Source organism: Microcaecilia unicolor, chromosome 1 (genome assembly GCF_901765095.1).
Source record: "Microcaecilia unicolor chromosome 1, aMicUni1.1, whole genome shotgun sequence".
NCBI classification, from domain to species: domain Eukaryota; kingdom Metazoa; phylum Chordata; class Amphibia; order Gymnophiona; family Siphonopidae; genus Microcaecilia; species Microcaecilia unicolor.
The window spans coordinates 634,294,995-634,315,213 of record NC_044031.1 but is presented as its reverse complement, the minus strand read 5'-3'; the positions used below and the strand labels follow the sequence as shown (position 1 = coordinate 634,315,213).

The window sequence follows — 20,219 nt, the reverse complement described above, 5'->3', positions numbered from 1 at the left end:
GTGGGGATAATTCTTTAACAATGCACCTACATTGTCTAGAAAGGAATATAGATACTTTTTTTTCCTTTATAGAACACTAGAGTATAAGTTAAACATGAATGTATAATTTAGGCACAATCGCTTAACTAGCCACAGAGCTGTTGTACGTTCTTGTGTTTAAATGCCAGGGATATACACACAGGTTATTCTGGAAGTTCGTGTGTGAGAGACCTACTCTGCCCATGCTCTGCATGTCCACCCATGTGTGTGCCTACCTGGAAAATGCAGGTAAGACATGAGTGTATTTACTGAATACATTACAAACAAACAAACAGGTGAAACCTTTTTTGTGGCACCACCTCGCTCTGTAATTTTATAAGATCCTTTTTTTATGCATGTAAAATGTGCTTTACATTCTGAAAAAGCTTTATATAATTACCCACTATCCCCTCATTCTATAACTTTAGCCCCTGAATGTAAGCACCACTTGCACGCTAGAATGACAGAATACTAATACTAATGCAAGTAGGCATATTCTTTAAATGAAGCATGCATCTTGCATAACGCATAAATATGAGGGGACATTCTTAGGGGAGGAGCATGAACAGGGCATGGGAGGGACCAACATCTGTGTGCATAACTTACAGAATACTGTAAGTTATGGGTCAAAGTGCGACCTGCTGAGTGAATAGATACCAAAAGTGGGGTATGAGAGTTATTTAAGAGGGGGTTCAACTGTATAATCCTGCACAATTTCAGCCTCAGGTATGGACTGTGTCTTTAAAAAATGAGAAATGTTTATCAATAAAAAAAAGTACATTTTTCAGAAAACTGCATTTGAAAAATAGCAAACTTAAAGCATCTATATCTCTGTAATCCATAGCAAGCTGCAGACAAAGTTGACCAATTTTGACCCTATAGTACACAAAACTTTGAAAAATAAAAGTTGCCCAAATTTACTCCTCCAAATCTTTATAGGCTTTATCTCTGTTATTTGTAACCCAGCTTACATAAGAACATAAGAATAGCCATACTGGGTCAGACCAATGATTCATCTAGACCAGTATCCTGCTTCCAACTGTGACTAATCCAGGTTACCAGTATTTGGCAGAAAAGCAATTAGTAGCAACATTCCATGCAAGCAGTGGCTTCCCCCATGCCCATCTCAATAACGGGCTTTGGACTTTTCCTCCAGGAACTTGTCCAAACCTTTTTTAAACCCAGAAACACTAACCTCCATTACCACATCCTCCAGCAATGAGTTCCAGAGTATAACTATTCTTTGAGTAAAAAAAATATTTCCTCCTATTTGTTTTAAAAGAATTTCCATGCAATTTCATTGAGTGTTCCCTGGTCTTAGTACTTTTGAATGAGTGAAAATACCTACTGTATTTTAATGCAATTCACCATGGACTACTTCAAAAAACGTGTAAGATAAATCCAAATAAAAATAACAAGTGCTGACTTTATGGAACAGTTTACCATTGAGACTTCAGAAAATATATTGGATCAAACAGTTCAAAAGAGAACTGAAGACCTACTTTTTTATACAGGTGTACGGGGCTGATGATGATCTGATTTGAGAAGGTGGAAGAGATCAGACTGAGTGATGAGACTGAAGTTTTAAAATATGTTTATGTTGATGGTTTGTTTTTTAATTTTATTTTAGTTAGTTCTGTAATGTTATGTCGGTGAGAACTTCTGGACTGTGCGGTATGAACATTTTTTAAAATAAATAAATAAATATGTTTAAATGTTAAAACTGATGTCAGCATGTTAATGGATAAGGTGCACATTGAGAGGGGCAATTTTATAACAGGGCACGTGGTAGGAGCCTCTTTATAAATTACTAACATAACTGGGTATATAAGCGCTTAACATAGGGTTACCATATTTTGTCCCCCAAAAAGGACACATGCCCCGCCTCCCACACCCTGCACCCTTTCACGCCCCTCCCCACCCCCTTTCACACCCTGCTCCGCCCCGTCATATTTTCCCCTCCCCCGTCACACACCCTGTCACACCCCCATCCCCTTACCTTACTACTGCCCTGGTGGTCTAGTGACCTCTTTGGGGCAGGAAAGAGCCCCCTCGTTCCTGCCCAGAGCGCTGCCCTGCATGCATCCTTCCTGTTGCTGATCTCGGCGCCGATTCAAAATGTCTGCCGAGAGTTGAAGTCTCGCGAGGTCACTTCAACTCTCGGTGGCCATTTTGAATCGGCGCCGAGATCAGCAACAGGAAGGAAGCATGCAGGGCAGCGTTCCGGGCAGAAAAGTGGGCTCTTTCCTGCCCGAAGGCGGAAGAGGTTACTAGACCACCAGGGCAGTATGCTCCCAGGTACACATCTGACGTTTTTCTCTTTTGAAAATGAGCCTGAGAGGGAGAAGGTCAGGGTGAAAATGAAGTGAAACCACGAGGTGCAGATAAGGACCAAACAGACATCAGTAATACCTAGATCAGAGTCCAACCAGGTGTGAGAGTGAATGCCAGGGTGCAAAAGAAGGCAAAAAAATATATATACAGAAGAAGTGTAGATAAAGTGGTAGCATCTAAACATTTCAAGATGGCAACGGTATAGGACGGACCTACTTGAGCTCCATGCTCAGGTGGTTAACTGAGCGTGGCAGAGGCAGCAGATGGAGCTCCGGGAGCCCGAACTGGCCAACGAGAAACACCACTACCAACCCAAAGCAGGGAGAGGCAAGCGAACCTCTCCCCACGGGGGACACTGCGAGGATCGTAGGACAGCGGTCGGCCACGCACCCAGCCTGCCCTCGCCTGCCCTTGCCCACCAGTCCATCCCTACTGGGAAGCCGATGGAACCTCCCCTCGGGATACTAAACGGGGCCCACCAGGCTAAGATCGCCTGGACCATTCTGGTCACTCCCGGCTCAAACCCCCACACCCATTAGCCCGCTAGCAACAACAGGAGGGGAGCCCGTGACCGACTGAACTACCCAGAGGCATGAGAGCCCAGGAGATGTGAGGACGCCCTGGCGGGGGTCGCTGAGGCAAACGATGGAGGCAGCAAGAGCTGCAGGAACCACGTGCCCGGCCTGCCCTCACCTGCCCTTACCCGCCAGCCCACCCCTACTGGGAAGCCAATGGAACCTTTCCTCAGGATACCGCACGGGGCCCGCCAGGTTAAGATCGCCTGGACCATTCTGGTCACTCCCGGCTCAAATCCCCACCGTCAGCCCGCTAGCAACAAGAGGAGGGGAGCCCATGACCAACCGAACTGCCCAGAGGTGCAGAAGCCCAGGAGATGTGAGGACGCCCTCGGCGGGGGTCGCTGAGGTGAACGATCAAGGCGGCAAGAGCTGCAGGAGCTGCCCATCAAAATCGACTCTGCGACTGGCACCAGGAAGCTCAGATCAGGACAACAGCAGAATGGAGCCTACTGCCCCCCCCTCCAATCCCACCCCAATTGCTCAAACAGCTCCCAGGGCTGTGGAATCCCTACAACCAGGGCACCGCTGCCGACCATCGGACTTACTTGGATCTAAAATTGTGGACAAAGTTGCTCAGAGAATCTCCCAGCCCCGAGCAACTACTACCTGCTCGACTATTCTCTCACCTCTACTACATAGCTGCTTCCCCCAGATTCCTACCTCCAACCACCAACACAACTCTCAGAACTACAGAGTCCCTGCACCCTGGGGCAACACATCTGAACAACTAACTGTGAGTAAACTATCTATATTTAATCAATAAATGTAACCTCAGAAAAGAAAGAGACTTCAGTTGTGTTCTGGTACGCCAAGGATCACTCCAAGATACTGAGATTTCACAGTGAAGCAATTATCTAGCAGGAGGCAAATCAAAGAAGAACCATTCCCCCCCCTCCTCTGCTCACTAACATTACACAGGACGCAGAGCCACTACTGATCCCAATAGCCCAAAGGGAAGCCGAAAATACAAACAACACATAAGACCAGAACACAAGATTCCATCCCAAAGACCAAAGTCCTATCACACACTACATCAAACATGACCTACTAGCAGCCCAAAGTGAATTGATACCATAATGAATACCATCAAACTACTCCTAGCAATCTACTCCTTATCCCTGATCCACCTAACATTAACTACCCCACTTGCAGAAAGCAACATTATACCCATACTACATAATCATCAAAGACTGACCAGATACACCACACCCAACTAGGCTGTATAGAGAGAGGAGTGATCAGCAGAAGAAAGGAGGTTTTAATGCCCCTGTATAAGACGTTGGTGAGGCCCCACCTGGAGTATTCTGTTCAGTTTGGAGGCCGTACTTGCGAAGGATGTTAAAAAATGGAAGCGGTGCAAAGGAAGCTACGAGGATGGTATGGGATTTACGTTCCAAGACTTATGAAGAGAGGCTTGCCGACCTGAACATGTAGCACCCTGGAGGAAAGGAGAGGAACAGGGTGATATGATACAGACATTCAATATTGAAAGGTATTAATCCGCAAAACGAATCTTTTCCGGAGATGGGAAGGCGGTAGAACGAGAGGAAATGAAATGAGATTGAAGGGGGGCAGACTCAGGAAAGATGTCAGGAAGTATTTTTCACGGAGAGGGTGGTGGACGCTTGGAATGCCCTCCCGCGGGAGGTGGTGGAGATGAAAACGGTAACGGAGTTCAAACATGCGTGGGATATGCATAGAGGAATCCTGTGCAGAAGGAATGGATCCTCAGAAGCTTGGCTGAAATTGGGTGGTGGAGCAGTTGGGGGGAAGAGGGGGGTGGTTGGGAGGCGAGGATAGGGGAGGGCAGACTTATACAGTCTGTACCAGAGCCGGTGATGGGAGGCGGGACTGGTGGTTGGGAGGCGGGTAATACTGCTGGGCAGACTTATATGGTCTGTGCCCTGAAAAGGACAGGTACAAATTCAAGGTAATGTATACACATGAGTTTGTCTTGGGCAGACTGGATGGACCATGCAGGTCTTTTTCTGCCGTCATCTACTATGTTACTATGTTACTATGTTACAAGATTCCATCCCAAAGACCAAAGTCCTATCACACACTACATCAAACATGACCTACTAGCAGCCCAAAGTGAATTGATACCATAATGAATACCATCAAACTACTCCTAGCAATCTACTCCTTATCCCTGATCCACCTAACATTAACTACCCCACTTGCAGAAAGCAACATTATACCCATACTACATAATCATCAAAGACTGACCAGATACACCACACCTCACCAAACTGACAACAACCAAAACAAAGGAAGAACACCAACATGCGGACAACCTCAACAAAAAGGAAAGAAAGGTCATAACAAACCCACACCAACAAAGAAGCAACAACTGACAAAAATCCATACAACACCGAACATAGAAGACCCATACCAAAAAATTAAAGTGGGTTACATCAACACCAGATCCGTAGTAAATAAAGCAACAATAATAACAGACTGGATCATGTCAGAAAACCTCGATCTACTTTTCATCAATGAAACCTGGATCATGATCAAAAGGACCCTATAATCCTAGACCTATGCCCCCCAGGATACAAAATCACTCACTGGGCCAGAAAGGAAAAGAGAGGTGGAGGCATAGCACTAATCTATCGATTCCACTTCACCACCGTAACCATTGTCGAGTCCATAACATCCCAACTTGAAATTGCCTCAATCAGAATCCACCACACAACCCTGCTTGATCACCTAAACTGTGTCTTATTTTATAGACCACCAGGTAACTGGAACGAATGCCAATCAGACTTCATGGACTTCATATCAAACACTTGTGTAACCAACTCCAATATACTAGTATTAAGAGACATTAACCTTCACCTAGAAGACCCAAACTCTACCAACGCACGAGAATGCAGGGAATTCCTCCGTTTATGGGAACTTAGGTGGCCACACATGCAAGCAACTCATGTCAAAGGGCACACACTCGACCTCATCTCACACAAATTGTCCACAAACCAGAACCTAATAATAACAGAAATTAAATGGACAGACACACCATGGTCAGACCACTACAAACTAAACCTATCCCTACAATAGCAGAAAAAGGGTTCATACCGTATACAAGAACAAACAACCTACAGCACAAGAGGCCAAATAGACTCGGAAACATTCTGGCAACAGATATACAATAATGAATGGACAGCACAAACGGACTCTATATACTACCTCTCAGATTGGGATAAAAGATGCAGAAGCATATTAGACGAAATAGCACCCTTACTAACAAGAACCTCACGTAGGCATGGCTCGATACCATGGTACAATGAAGAACTGAAAAACTAAAAACACAATCCAGGAAACTTGTTGAAGCATGTAGTTTAAGTGGGATGTGAGCATGGAAAAAAAATAAAAGATGCACACACACTCAACGCATGGAAACAAATAGAAAATACAAATACGCAATAAGACAAACCAAAAGGTCATACTACAAAACCAAAATAGGGCCAGACTACAAAGACACGAAAAAATTATACCAACTCATGAACAAACTACTAGACATCACCTCGGTCACCACAACCAATACAGACATCCCATCAGCAGACAAACTTGCTAAATACTTCAATGAAAAATTTGTAAACCTACGCAACATGCTACCTCAGAACATCACCGATATTGAAAACTTTATTGATGGTCTGGACCCAACCCTCGGTGAATACCCAGCGGAACGAATCTGGTCAAACTTCGCTCTCCTCACCACTGAAAGTTACCCAAGTGATCAATAGGTTCTCCAACACTCACTGTCAACTAGACACCTGTCCCAGCTACCTAATAAAATCCGCTCCCCACCGCTTCATAGGAGACCTCACATCCCACTTAAACTACATGCTTCAACAAGGTCTCTTCCCTAAGGAAAATGGCAACATCCTACTCACCCCAATACCTAAAGATACCAAGAAAAAAACAAACAAATCACCAACTAACCGCCCAGTAGCATCTATCCCACTGGTAGTCAAACTGATGGAAAACATGGTAACAAAGCAACTTACTGACTATATAAACAAATTCTCAATACTACATGAATCATAATCAGGATTCCGCCCCATCCACAGCACTGAAACAGTACTAATTACTCTTGTAGCCAAATTCAAACAAGAAATAGCAACAGGTAAAAGCATACTCCTCCTCCAATTCGACATGTCTAGTGCGTTCGACACAGTAAACCATAAAATACTACTAAGAGAGGCATAATCGAACGCAAACGCCCATGTGTAAGAACGACCATCTCCGAGAACGGGTCCATGAAGGGGTGGGCCGAATCGTATTTTCGAAAAAGATGGATGTTTATCTGTAGTTTCGCAAATACGGTTTGTGCTAGGCAAATGCATTGGATGTGGGCGTTTTTGAGATGTGGGCGTTTGTTTGAGCTGGGCATTTTCGTTTTTCAGTGATAATCGAAACCGAAGCGTCCCAGCTCAAAAATGACCAAATCCAAGGCTTTGGGTCGTGGGAGGGGCCAGGATTCATAGTGCACTGGTCCCCCTCACATGCCAGGACACCAACCGGGCACCCTAGGGGGCACTTTTAAAAAATAGGAAAAAACATTAAATTACCTCCCAGGTGCATAGCTCCTTTACCTTGGGTGCTGAGACCCCCAAATCCCCCCAAAAACCCACTCCCCACAACTCTACACCATTACCATAGCACTTAATGGTGAAGGGGGGCACCTACATGTGGGTACAGTGGGTTGGGGGGGTTAGAGGGCTCCCATTTACCACCACAAGTGGTACAGGTAGGGGGGGATGGGCCTGGGTCTGCCTGCCTGAAGTGCACTGCATTACCCACTAAAAGTGCTCCAGGGACAGGACTTGCTGCTGCTGTATAACCTTGGCACAGCAGTTCGCACCGTAAGACTAATCTCGCTGAAAACGTCCTTTATTTCAATAACCGTGTTTACTCACAGTTAACTGCAGATCAGAGGTTGTGCCCCACTGGCAACGAGTCTCCCTGGTACTAAGATTAGCAGTAGCTCAGAGCTGGCAGAATGGCGTACAATGTCCTCTTTCAGCAACATTCAAGGTAAGAACTAAGTTCTGTAACGTGGCTAACACACGAAAGGGATCTAAAACGGACTTACAAAAATGGCCACTACCTTGTGGACTACCGGAAACAAAACAGGGCACACTCTGACCCAGTAAGCAGAGGGAAAAGCACCATGGGAGAAGAGCCTACCAACTACCAACACAAGCTAGTGAAATCACGGAGCCCAATACCCTACACCCACCACAATGCAATGCTGATGTGACCCTGCAGTGCACCCGAGAGCCACATCTGACCCAGGGAAAGGCTGTGAGAGGATCGAACACATTCTGCTGTCATGGAGGTGGGTACGGAATTTGAGGGTGGCATAGAGGCTGGGAAATAAGGTTTTTGCAAGTGTTTTTTTTTTGGTGGGAGGGGGTTAGTGACCACTGGGGGAGTCAGGGGAGGTAATTCCCGATTCCCTCCGGTGGTTATCTGGTCATTTAGGGCACTTTTTTGGGACCTGTTCATGAGAAAAAAGGGTCCAAAAAAAGTGTCCTAAATTCTCGCTAACAACGCCTTTTTTTTCCATTATCGGCCGAGCGCGCCTATCTCTGCTTGGCTGATAACCACGCCCCAGTCCCGCCTTCACCACGCCTCCGACACGCCCCCGTCAACTTTATTCGTTCCTGCGACGGAGTGCAGTTGAATACGACCAAAATCGGCTTTCGATTATACCGATTTGGCCGCCTACGGGAAACGGACACCCATCTCCCGAACATGGGCATTTTTCTCCTTTCGAAAATAAGCAGGTAAGTCTCCTAGAGTACTTCGGGATTGGTGGAAGTATATTTAGTTGGATCAAGGGTTTCCTAACCACTAGAACATATCAAGTGAAATCAAACTCGAACATATCATCACCATGGAAAGCAGACTGTGGAGTACCTCAAGGGTCACCACTATCACCGACCCTTTTCAACCTAATGATGACCCCACTAGCCAAGTCCTTATCCAACCAAGGCCTTAACCCTTTCATTTACACAGACAATGTCACAATATACATCCCTTACAAACATGATCCAACAGAAATCACCAACGAAATCAAACTCAGCTTGAATATCATGAACTCATGGGTGAATGCATTTCAACTAAAACTCAACACAGAAAAAACACACTGTCTCATCCTCTCATCCCAATACAACATGAACAAGCCCACCAATATAAACACCCCAGACTACATCCTCCCTGTCTCAGACAGTCTAAAAATTATTGGAGTTACAATCGACCGTAACCTCACGCTAGAGAGCCAAGTGAAATCTACAACAAAGAAAATGTTCCACTCAATTTGGAAACTCAAAAGAGTGAAACCATTTAAAAATGGACTAACATGGCTACCACACCACTTTACTCAATAGTTTCCAAGAACATGCAGAAAAACAAACATAACAACAACCAAACATTGAACAGGAACTAAAACCCTCCTGGTCAGTCATGCACCATAGTGGTGCACTGTAGAGAAAAAAAATATGGAATAATAAGGCACAGTTATAATGAGTCTATTATAAAATGGCATTATCTTCCATGCCATAGGACGATCAGTTACATAAGGAGATCAGTGTACTGAGGAGTAATCCAATAGAAGTTGCCAAACATGAAAAAAGCATCTCATCGCATCAGTCCTCTCAGCTATGTGATGTTCATATTTAACTATGAGGTACACAATATTCCACCAGAATGCAGCAAACATTCAAGTTGCAGAAAAAGGAATTGGGAGGAGACGGCTGATGCTGGCTGATATGGATGTATTATGATTTTTTTGTTTGTTTTATTCTCTGTTCCTTTCCTAATAAAATCTTACATTCTGTTTGATTTTTTTGAATACTGGAAGTAAGTGGTTGGAGCTGGGGGTAAGGCTTGGTTTGTTTGCTTGGTCCCCAAATCAAGCTGACACCTGGCACCCATATTTTTATTTATATTGTACTCCTGCCCATAACCATCTTCCATGTTGTTGATGGAAAATAATACTGACCCCACACACAAAGCACTCAGGATGCCAGGCTGCATTCAAGGCAGAGAAGTAATTGTCGAGAACGGGCTGATTACACCTCGAACATCGTGGGGAGAAGATGTTGAGGAAATCCTTCCGACAGAAGGGCTTTCCGTTCCTCTCATGAAATCCTGCAGAAATGAGCAAAGAGAAGTATTAACACGGGAACATCATAAAATAGTGCTCCAATATCCAGCATGAATGAACAGCATGCTTAGGAAGAGGTAGAATTGGGGGTTACAGAGGATGGGCAGACTGGATGGGTCATTTGGCCTTTATCTGCTTGTCATGTTTCTCTGTTTCTCTGAATCTTCATTCATACCTTCCACCTCACTGTCTCCCTAATTCCTAACCCTACCTGCCAGATCCCTGTCTTCTTAATCTCATTGTCTACTTCCTTTCTGTCTTCCTATTCTCACTTCCAACATCTGTTCCACTTCATACACTTACCTTGTCTATTAATCCCCAACTTTACTTCCTTAATTCCAAAGGCGGCAATTCCATAAATTGGCACCTCAGTTTAGGCACTCCAAGGACGAGCACAGTTCCAATTCTATAATAACTTCTTGGTTCCAATATTCTAAACTCAGCATTGGCACACTCTGTCATGCCATGTCAATGGCAAGCATAAGCTGGAACACTTGTGCACCGACATTTATTTATTTTCAAAAATGTATCTCCCGCTTTAAACTCAAAGCGGATTGCAATAAAATCATACGTAATATCAGAGAAAAACATCAAACAATGACAAACAAAATACAATTTCATTAATATATCATTGACATGAGTAATTTATAGTTTTCTATAAACTACACCCATAACTGGGAGACACAGCCATGGTATGCCTGTGCTCCTCTCATTTTATGCCCCCTTGTGGTTAGGCACCTAAGTGTCAAAGGAAGTTTGTTCATACACAAGTTCCATCAGTTTCAGTCAGTATTTCATATAATTTCATGTTTTTTTATTTCCTTATTTGTATACTCAGTCATTTATGTGGGCAGCTCATAACACCACTATATTAAAAAAAAAAAAAACAAGTGAGGATGTAACAGATGATACAATCAAACAGTCTACACATTCCACATACTGAAAAACAACAAGCACACTCTTATATTAAAAGGAAGGAAAAGCCTCAAAGAGCTCAAAGTCCCATAAAAAGACTCAAAGAGCTAAAAAGATCAAATATGATCTCTTCAGTTCATCATTGGCAAAAAAACTTCCCATAGGAACTTTCATTTTCATCTAATGTGAATGCATTTCCAATGTAATATAACACCAAATGAGAAACAGCACTTATCTTTTATAGTGCTACTATGGTGTGGTAATTCAGAGCCAACGATGGCCAGCGTTTCACTTAGGCTGCTCCCCTAGTGCTGGAGATAAACATAGAAGCAATATACTGTGTGCCATGTTTAAGACACTCAGCCACCGGGACCCTGAAGCAGCCTAAGCAAAACGGCCATTGTGGAATGTGTAGATTGTTTGACTGTATCAGCTCATAACACCGGCAGCACTAATAATTTTAGCACTCCCTGTGAGCTTTTTCTCATACAATCACCGTGTTCAATCCATTTAAATCAAGGCTGTTTTTACACACAAACCCTGTGACATAACTTGCTTGTGCAAATCTGGTCATATTCTGGATTTGCGCATGCAACAATTAGTTAGCAAGCCAATCAGCACTGAAAATTGCCACTTAACAAGCAATTGTTGACACTAATTGGCATTAATTAGAATTTACGCACAGAACTGTCTAAGCGTGTTCTATAATGTGATGCGTGTAAATTGCATACTTGAAAAGGGGATGTGGCCAAGGGCGTGGAATGGGTGGGTCATGAGCATTTCTCAAATCTATGCACGTTGTTATAGAATACACCTGGTCTGGGAGGTCACGTGTCGCCATGCTACGGAGCAGACGCTGAAAGACTAAGCTCCGTGCTCACCCCCCCGGAAAACCCGCAAACAGGGATCAATAGCAAGATTCGAACACTGGAACATAATTTAGAAGAACAAGAAAGCGCTGTTGCGGCGAATTTAATAGAAAGCGATAAGGGAAGAAAGCTGGAATGGCGACAAAAACGGTTCGTAAGGAACGAGAGAAACAGAAGTCGGCGGCAAACAAAATGGCCGACCCAGAAAGTCCCGGAGAACCACCAGCCGGGTCAGCTTGGGTTGCTGAAATAGCTGCAGAAATTAAAGCGGCAGTGGAAGCGGCCTTGGACAGTAAGCTGCAGCAGCTCTATGATCGCACGGAGGAAGCGCATGAACGGCTAGATTCGATGAATTTAGAACTGGATGCCGGACTGCAACGCACCTCTGACTTGGAAGACCAGGTGGAAAACATGCGGTCGGAGCACAGCGCTCTGGAAAAGAAACTAAAAGATATGGAAGCTCACATTGACGATCTTGAAAACAGAAGCCGGCGAAACAACCTAAGATTGGTTGGACTTCCGGAGGGAATCTTGGACAAAGATTTAATATTGTTCCTGGAAGAGTGGATCCCTAAAGAACTACAATTAGAGAACAGCCTGACAAACTTCTGTATAGAGAGAGCACATCGGATGGGGCCACAGAGAAGCAGCACGACGCGATCAAGGGTAGTCATATTCAAAAGTATGAACTTTCGACATAAACATCGAATATTAGCTGAGATTCGAAAAGGGAGGCAATTGCAATACCAAGGACAAAAGATATTATGCTTTCAGGATTACTCGCACCACGTGCAGCAATTAAGGAAAGCGTTTTCGCCACTGTGCACGGAACTCTATAATAAAAAAATCAAGTTTGCATTGCTATACCCAGCTAAACTAAAAGTCACAGAAAATGGAACAACAAAGACCTTTGATCGGGTGGCTGAAGCAAGAGAATATCTGCAATCCCTGAATGTGTTACAGACGGAGGAGAATAGAGCTGAAACTTGAATATTGGGACAGACTGATATGGACTAAAGGAAAGGGTATGATACAAAGGGATATAGGCTAACCAGAATGATGGGGGAGAAGGGAAAGTATATAACAAAATAAGACCAATTAAAGGGGGAAGGCAATACTAAAAATAAGGAAATATGTATGTGAGGGGGGGTGGTGGCGATAAGAGGTGACTAGCCAAAAGGGAGAATGGTTTGGTGGGACAATGGAAGGGGGAGGGGAAGAGAGGGGAGGGGGGGGCTGGGGGGGGATACTTGTGATGCAAAGGGACAGAATGAAAAAAGATATTATAAATAAGGATGTAGTAAAGATGTATGGTAAGATACTAAGAGGAGCGGGACTACTGCAGCTGGGACAGTGGCTCGCACTTAAGAGGAAATATATCTTGTTAATGCAAAACAAAGTAAGAGGGATCACATGAAGGGAATGATGATATACTCCTGGAATGTGGGAGGCATTGGGTCGCCTATTAAAAGAAAGAAAATACTGGGGGCTTTGAAAAAGAAAGGGGCAACTATAGCAATGTTACAAGAAACCCATTTAACATCACAGGAGCATGAGAAACTTAGAAGTTGGTGGGTAGGCACATTGATAGAGGCCCCAGCAATGGGGAAAAAAGCGGGAGTGGTGATATTGTTTCATAAAGGATTAAAGGTTGACAAAGAATATACGTTTAGAGACCCTGAAGGAAGATATGTAATAACTAAAGTGAAAGTGGATGGAGAAAAGATACTCATAGTCAATGTCTATGCCCCCAATGTATATAGCAAGAAATTTTATAGCACACTAATCACACAGATTCAATTTGTTAAAACTCAAGAACCACATATCAGAATAATAATAGGGGGAGATTTCAACACAGTGGCAGACCCAAACATGGACAGAACATATAATTCGGGAAGTAAAACAGACAAACAATTGAAAGGAATTCCCCTACTATGTGATGCCTTAGAAGTAGTAGATATATGGCGAATATTACACCCAGATCTTAGAGATTACACCCACTTGTCTAGGGCACACCAAACGCAGGCTAGGATAGATTACATATTAGTGAGCGAAGGGGAAGCAACAGGGATACAGGAGGCAGGAATAGATCCCACTATAATATCAGACCATGCGCCAATCTTTATTAGGATTCATACACAGAGGACTCGGAACCAACAATATAAATGGATATTCCCAATAGAACTGTACTATGATAAAAACTTTCTGGAATACATCAGAGGGAAATGGATGGACTACAAAATAAATAATGAGACACACAGACAGGATCCTATATTATACTGGGAAGCAGCCAAAGCGGTACTTAGAGGGGACATAATAGCCTATAGTAGTCATAAGAAAAAAAGTAGGGATAAGGATATACTAAGACTAGGGAAACAACTGATTAGATTACGAAGGGAATATGGAAATACCAATCAAAGGGCAATAAGGGAACAATTAATGGCCACGCAAACACATCTAAACACGCTAATACACCAAAAAGCACATAAGTCAGCGATATACTACCAATACCAATTATACAAATATGGAAATAAGCAAGGTAAGATGCTAGCAGGGATGATTAAGAGAAAGAAAGGCCCTCAGAAAATAATATCTTTACAAAATGATACAGGAGGACTGATGCATAACGATGATAAAATAAGACAAATATTTTCATCATATTATAACAAGCTATATAATCCAGATGCTGAAGATCAGCTAGACCCGGGGCTATATTTGTGTAATATAGAACTGCCCCAGATAACAGAAGCCCAAAAGATGATGATAAATAAATCCATAGAACTAGAAGAACTCACCAGTGTAATTAAAAGTAGCAGGCTACATAAGGCACCGGGACCAGATGGGTATAGGGCAGAGTTCTATAAGATGTTAGAACCCGATATAATACAGCCCATTCTGAATTCATTGCAGCAGATGGTGGGAAGAGAGGCACTATCAACAACACTAAAGATGGCTGATATTGTGGTATTCCCAAAACCAGGGAAAGATCCGGTTAAACCGGAATCGTACCGACCAATATCACTCATAAATTACGAAGCCAAAATGCTGGCAGGGATATATGCTAGAAGAATGGCAAGAATATTACCGGATCTGATTGCATCACCCCAGGTGGGATTTATAACAGGCAGACAAACAGTCAAAAACATGAGGAAGATATTAGCTTCCTTAGAATGGGTAAAACTGAAACAGCTGGATTCACTACTGATTAGCTTTGACGCTGAAAAGGCGTTTGATCGAGTGGATTGGGGGTTTATGTTTAGTGTGTTAGGAGCGTATGGATTTGAAGGAACATTTGTGAAGGCTATTGCAGCATTATATAAAGAACCACAAGCCAAAATATATGTTAATGGAAGTTACACTGAGTCATTTGACATTGGTAGGGGGACGCGACAAGGCTGTCCACTGTCGCCCCTGTTGTTCGCTTTGACACTAGATCCGTTAATACGGACAATACTGGATGACCCAGAAATCACGGGAGTGTGTATGGGGAAACAGGAATTCAAAATATCGGCCTTTGCTGATGATCTCTTAGTTCATTTAACTAACCCAGACATAGCTTTACCGGTGCTATTAGAAAGATTTAAAGAATATGGGTCCTTTTCAGGCTTTAAATTAAACATGCAAAAATCAGAAAGCATGCCCACCAATGAAAATATTCAGAGTAGATGGGAAGGAGAATTTCCACTTCGTTGGACTGTGGGAGAATTTAAATATTTGGGAATTGTGTTAACAGCAGATCCGCAAAAACTTTATAAGAAAAATATAGATAAACTGCTGCAACAAACCGGGCAAACTATGGAAAGTTGGCAGGGACTACCGTTGACATTAAGTGGGAGGATTGGGCTATATGGCATGGTCATCTTCCCGAGGTGGCTGTATGTACTTCGACAACTCCCACTCATAATACTAAATACTGACATGAGAAAATTACGAAAATTGATATCAAAATTCTGCTGGGGAGGGAAAAAGCCTAAAGTACAATTGGAACAATTATATAGAGGGCTGCGGTATGGTGGGTTGGGATTGCCAAATTTGAAAGAGTACAACTGGGCCTGTTTGATGAGACATATGGCTGATTGGACTCTGGGAACTGAAGAATATACCCCGTGGGAGCTAGAGAGAGAAATATTTAAACCATATCATCCGTATTATTTAATGCACACAAATACTACACGGATACCACAACAGTGGAGGCAACATGTATTACTGGGACCCATGAGGCGAGTGTGGCAATACCTGGTACGGCTACTGGGGAAAAACCCAAGATACACGGACTTGTTACCTTTGAGGGGAAATCCGGAATTTGTACCTGGCCTAAGTTCAGATAGGTATGAAACATGGGCCAAAAAAGGGTTGGTGGTGGTGGCAGATCTGTTTCATGATACAGGACAACTACGAACACAGGAAGATATAAAGGGGATAGTGGGGGACAATAACATAGATTGGTACTCATATCTACAAGTGAAAGTCTATGTGACTAGGTTACTGAGATTAGGATGCTCTAGGGGAATGATCCCACTTTTGGAAACTTTACTATTACCCAGGGAACAACAGAGGGTGACAGTGTCAGGACTCTATGAGATAATAGCAACAAAGACACAACCTAAGAAGCTTGATATGATAGCGCAAAGATGGACGATTGATTTGGGAATGCTGGTTACAGTAGAGAATCTCTTAACACATATCAAAGAGATTAAGGATAACATACACAGTGCGAGACACAGGGAAACCCAATATAGAGTAATCATGAGAGCTTACTTTACACCGACACAGGCGTACTATGCGGGGCGGATACTAACGAGTGCCTGTCCTAAATGTGAGACAGTGAAGGCGTCTCTAATACATATGCTTTGGGAATGTCATTCTGTGAAGCGGTTCTGGAATGAGATACAGAGATTTTGTGAACAAATATTAAATAAACAGATTAGATTGACATCGCACCATTGCCTGTTGGGGTGTAGAGGGAGCAGACATAATTTAAGGGATGCTGAACGTCAGTTTGTCTATAAAGCTTGTGTTATGGGGAAGCAATGTATAATGCAATTATGGATACAGGAAGAAGCACCCACATTTTGGCATTGGCGGAACAGCATCCATACCCTAGTGACATGGGAAGCTAAAGATGCCAGAAATACGATAAAGCGAAAAAGAGAATTTTGGGCAATATGGGAGCCATATATACAGTCCCTAGGACATAAGGCTCGAAGTTTATTATTGAATACAATACAAATACAAACCTAGACGTTCTTAATGACTGGAGACAAGAGGGAAACTTATGGGTTAAAATAAAGACATCTGTTATCAGAATTTATTGGTTAAATAAGAATTACTAGAAATGAATATTTATTTATACATAACAGTGAATAATGCATAACTGTTACATACAGAGGAAGATGTGGGGGGAGGGAGGGATAAAGGTTACGTTACAAGTTGATGGCTGTATTTAAAGTTGAATAGTTGCAATAATAGTCCACTGAGTTCTGTATAAATATTTTGAGACTACTATGGTAAGGTGGAATTGTACCTTTTTATTTGGGAAAGTCTTCAATAAAAATGCTGGAATAACAAGGGGGAGGGGGGATGAGGGGTGGGGGGGGGGGAGAAAAGGGAAAACATGGAGACAGTTGGGGGAAAAAAGTTTTGTAATGCAACACAGATATGTTAATGGATGATATTGAACGGAGAACTAGTGCATTGAAGGATTTTATCTCTTGTACTGTTTTCAATAAAAAACGTTGAAATCTAGAATACACCTGGTCTGCACCTAACTTAGGCTTTGGGATTTACACCAAGTTTTACTTGGCGTAACTGCCTGCGACTAAATTTAGTCACAAGGATAGATGCTCGGCATATTCTGTAATCCATGCAGAAATTTAGGATTATGCTATAAAGTACACCTAAAGTTAGATGTACTTCATAGAATATGCCTAGGCATATTTTGTTCGAGTAGATTTTTCAGGCGCATATACAATCTAGCCCAATGTTCATTATTATTAGCTTTATTTGTTGTTGCATCATTCATACATTCAGTTGGTTGGCTTTATTCTTAATCACGCTATTATCTTGTTATTAGCATTCTTGGCATGATAATCACTCATCAGAATGATGAGTGTTATAACAATATTTTATTTAATACAGTTCCTTTAGATTTCCAGTGGCAGCTAAATTTATATTTACATGTATTATCACTTCAAATACATGTAGGTGTCCTTTCTCAGCATTTGTATGTAGGTATTTTTCAGTTGTTGACAGATCTTCTCAAACTAATTAAGAAGTGGTCATATATATGTATCCTTGATTGATTTGGATATGATAGGAACTTGAGCACTTGGAACACAAGTAGTTCAAAAAATCCACTCACAAACCCTCATTCGATAAGCATCGAAAAGAAACCAGATCCAACAAGAATATGTGGAATGACCAATCATCCAGCATGTAGTACATTTCTCCTTATTCTGAAATAGACAATTATCTGAAAACCACTGGACAACTGCAATCAGACAACACCACTATGGATCAAGATCAGATGGAGTCAGAGAAGTGTCGGCAACACAAAGATCATCAGCATAAAAATAAAAGCTAATACCAAATCCTTTTGTAGTTGGTGCCAGGGGTGCAAAAAATTAAACAATACAGGAGATAGCACATAACCTTGGGGAACTCCACAGGCCAAAGAACAAGCTGAAGAAGTTGTATTTCTTTCTCCTCCCTCCCCCAATCCAGGTCTCTTATCCCCCTTCTCCCTTGTCCCTAGCCCCTAAATTCCTGGTCCCCCCCCCCCCCCAATCCTATGCTCTCTCTGTGCCTCCCATCTCAGGTTCATTTTTCCCTCTCTGCAATCCCCATAACATAGTAACATAGTAGATGACGGCAGAAAAAGACCTGCACGGTCCATCTAGTCTGCCCACGATAAACTCATATGTGTATACCTTACCTTGATTTGTACCTGTCTTTTTCAGGGCACAGACCGTATAAGTCTGTCCAGCAGTATTTCCCGCCTCCCAACCACCAGTCCCACCTTCCATCACCGGCTCTGGCACAGACCCCGTATAAGTCTGCCCTCCCCTATCCTAGCCTCTCAACCACCAACCCCTCTTCCCCCCGCCACCCAATTTCAGCTAAGCTTCTGTGGATCCATTCCTTCTGCACAGGATTCCTTTATGCCTATCCCACGCATGTTTGAATTCCGTTACCGTTTTCATCTCCACCACCTCCCGCGGAAGGGCATTCCAAGCGTTCACCACCCTCTCTGTGAAGAAATACTTCCTGACATCTTTCCTGAGTCTGCCCCCCTTCAATCTCATTTCATGTCCTCTCGTTCTACCGCCTTCCCATCTCCGGAAAAGATTCGTTTGCGGATTAATACCTTTCAAATATTTGAACGTCTGTATCATATCACCCCTGTTCCTCCTTTCCTCCAGAGTATACATGTTCAGGTCAGCAAGTCTCTCTTCATACGTCTTGGAACGCAACTCCCATACCATCCTCGTAGCTTTTCTTTGTACCGCTTCCATTTTTTCTATACATCCTTTCCCACCCCTGGAAGGCTCCACCTGCATCCTCTACCCTGAATCCAATAAAGCTCTCCCTGCATCTCTTTCACCTCTAGAAAACTTTTCCTGCATCCCCTTTCCCATTCCTGGAATACTCTCCAGAAACCTTCCTCCTTCCCCTGAAAGACTTCTTATATTTTGTTATGCTCCTTCCCCCCCCCCCCCCAAAAAAAAAAAATAAACTCTCCCGCCATTCTTTCACCTTCAGAAATTCTCTCTGCATTCTTGCCTTTACAAAGCTCATTCATTCTTGCTTCCTCCCAAAAGTTCCACTCCACATCAGTTCCTTTTGATCCTCTCTTGTCCTTATCTCCTCACAATCTTCTCCACCAGACGGCATTTATACAGTGTCAGCTTCTTGTGTGGGGTTGTTCTTGTGGTATGAGCTATGCAGATCCTGAAGTTCTTTTGGCTCATACTGCAATTCTATCCCATACAGGAAGTTGAAGCAGAATGTGTTTAAGCACCATGTACTCAGGGCTTTTTTTGAGGGGGTACTTGGGGGTACTGAGTACCGGCACCTTTTCCATCGTGTGCTGAAATTGCCCCCTGGTCCCCAAGTTTTAATGAAAGAGCTTAGGCTCTACACACCAATTCTGCATTGTCATAGATTCTGTGACTGGTTGCAGGGGGCCTGGATATTATGGGGTGGGTCCCTCAGTGATCACCTCGTCCCTGAAGGGTGGCTTGACATTTGAGTACCGGCACCTTTTTTGCTAGAAGAAACACACTGCATGTACTACTCCTGCCAACCTGAGGGGAGGAAATGAAGAGG

The 20,219-nt window shown here is 43.2% G+C and overlaps 1 protein-coding gene across 3 annotated transcripts in view; it reads right to left on the bottom strand.

The window, feature by feature from the left end:
• The window catches only part of LPXN (leupaxin), a 147,744-nt gene that overhangs the window by 32,800 nt on the left and 94,725 nt on the right, over positions 1–20,219 (bottom strand). For all 3 annotated transcript variants that reach the window (XM_030221087.1, XM_030221079.1, XM_030221096.1), the window contains one exon: positions 9,943–10,091. In XM_030221087.1, the coding sequence (XP_030076947.1) occupies positions 9,943–10,091 (149 nt within the window). The remainder of the gene's footprint in view (positions 1–9,942; positions 10,092–20,219) is intronic.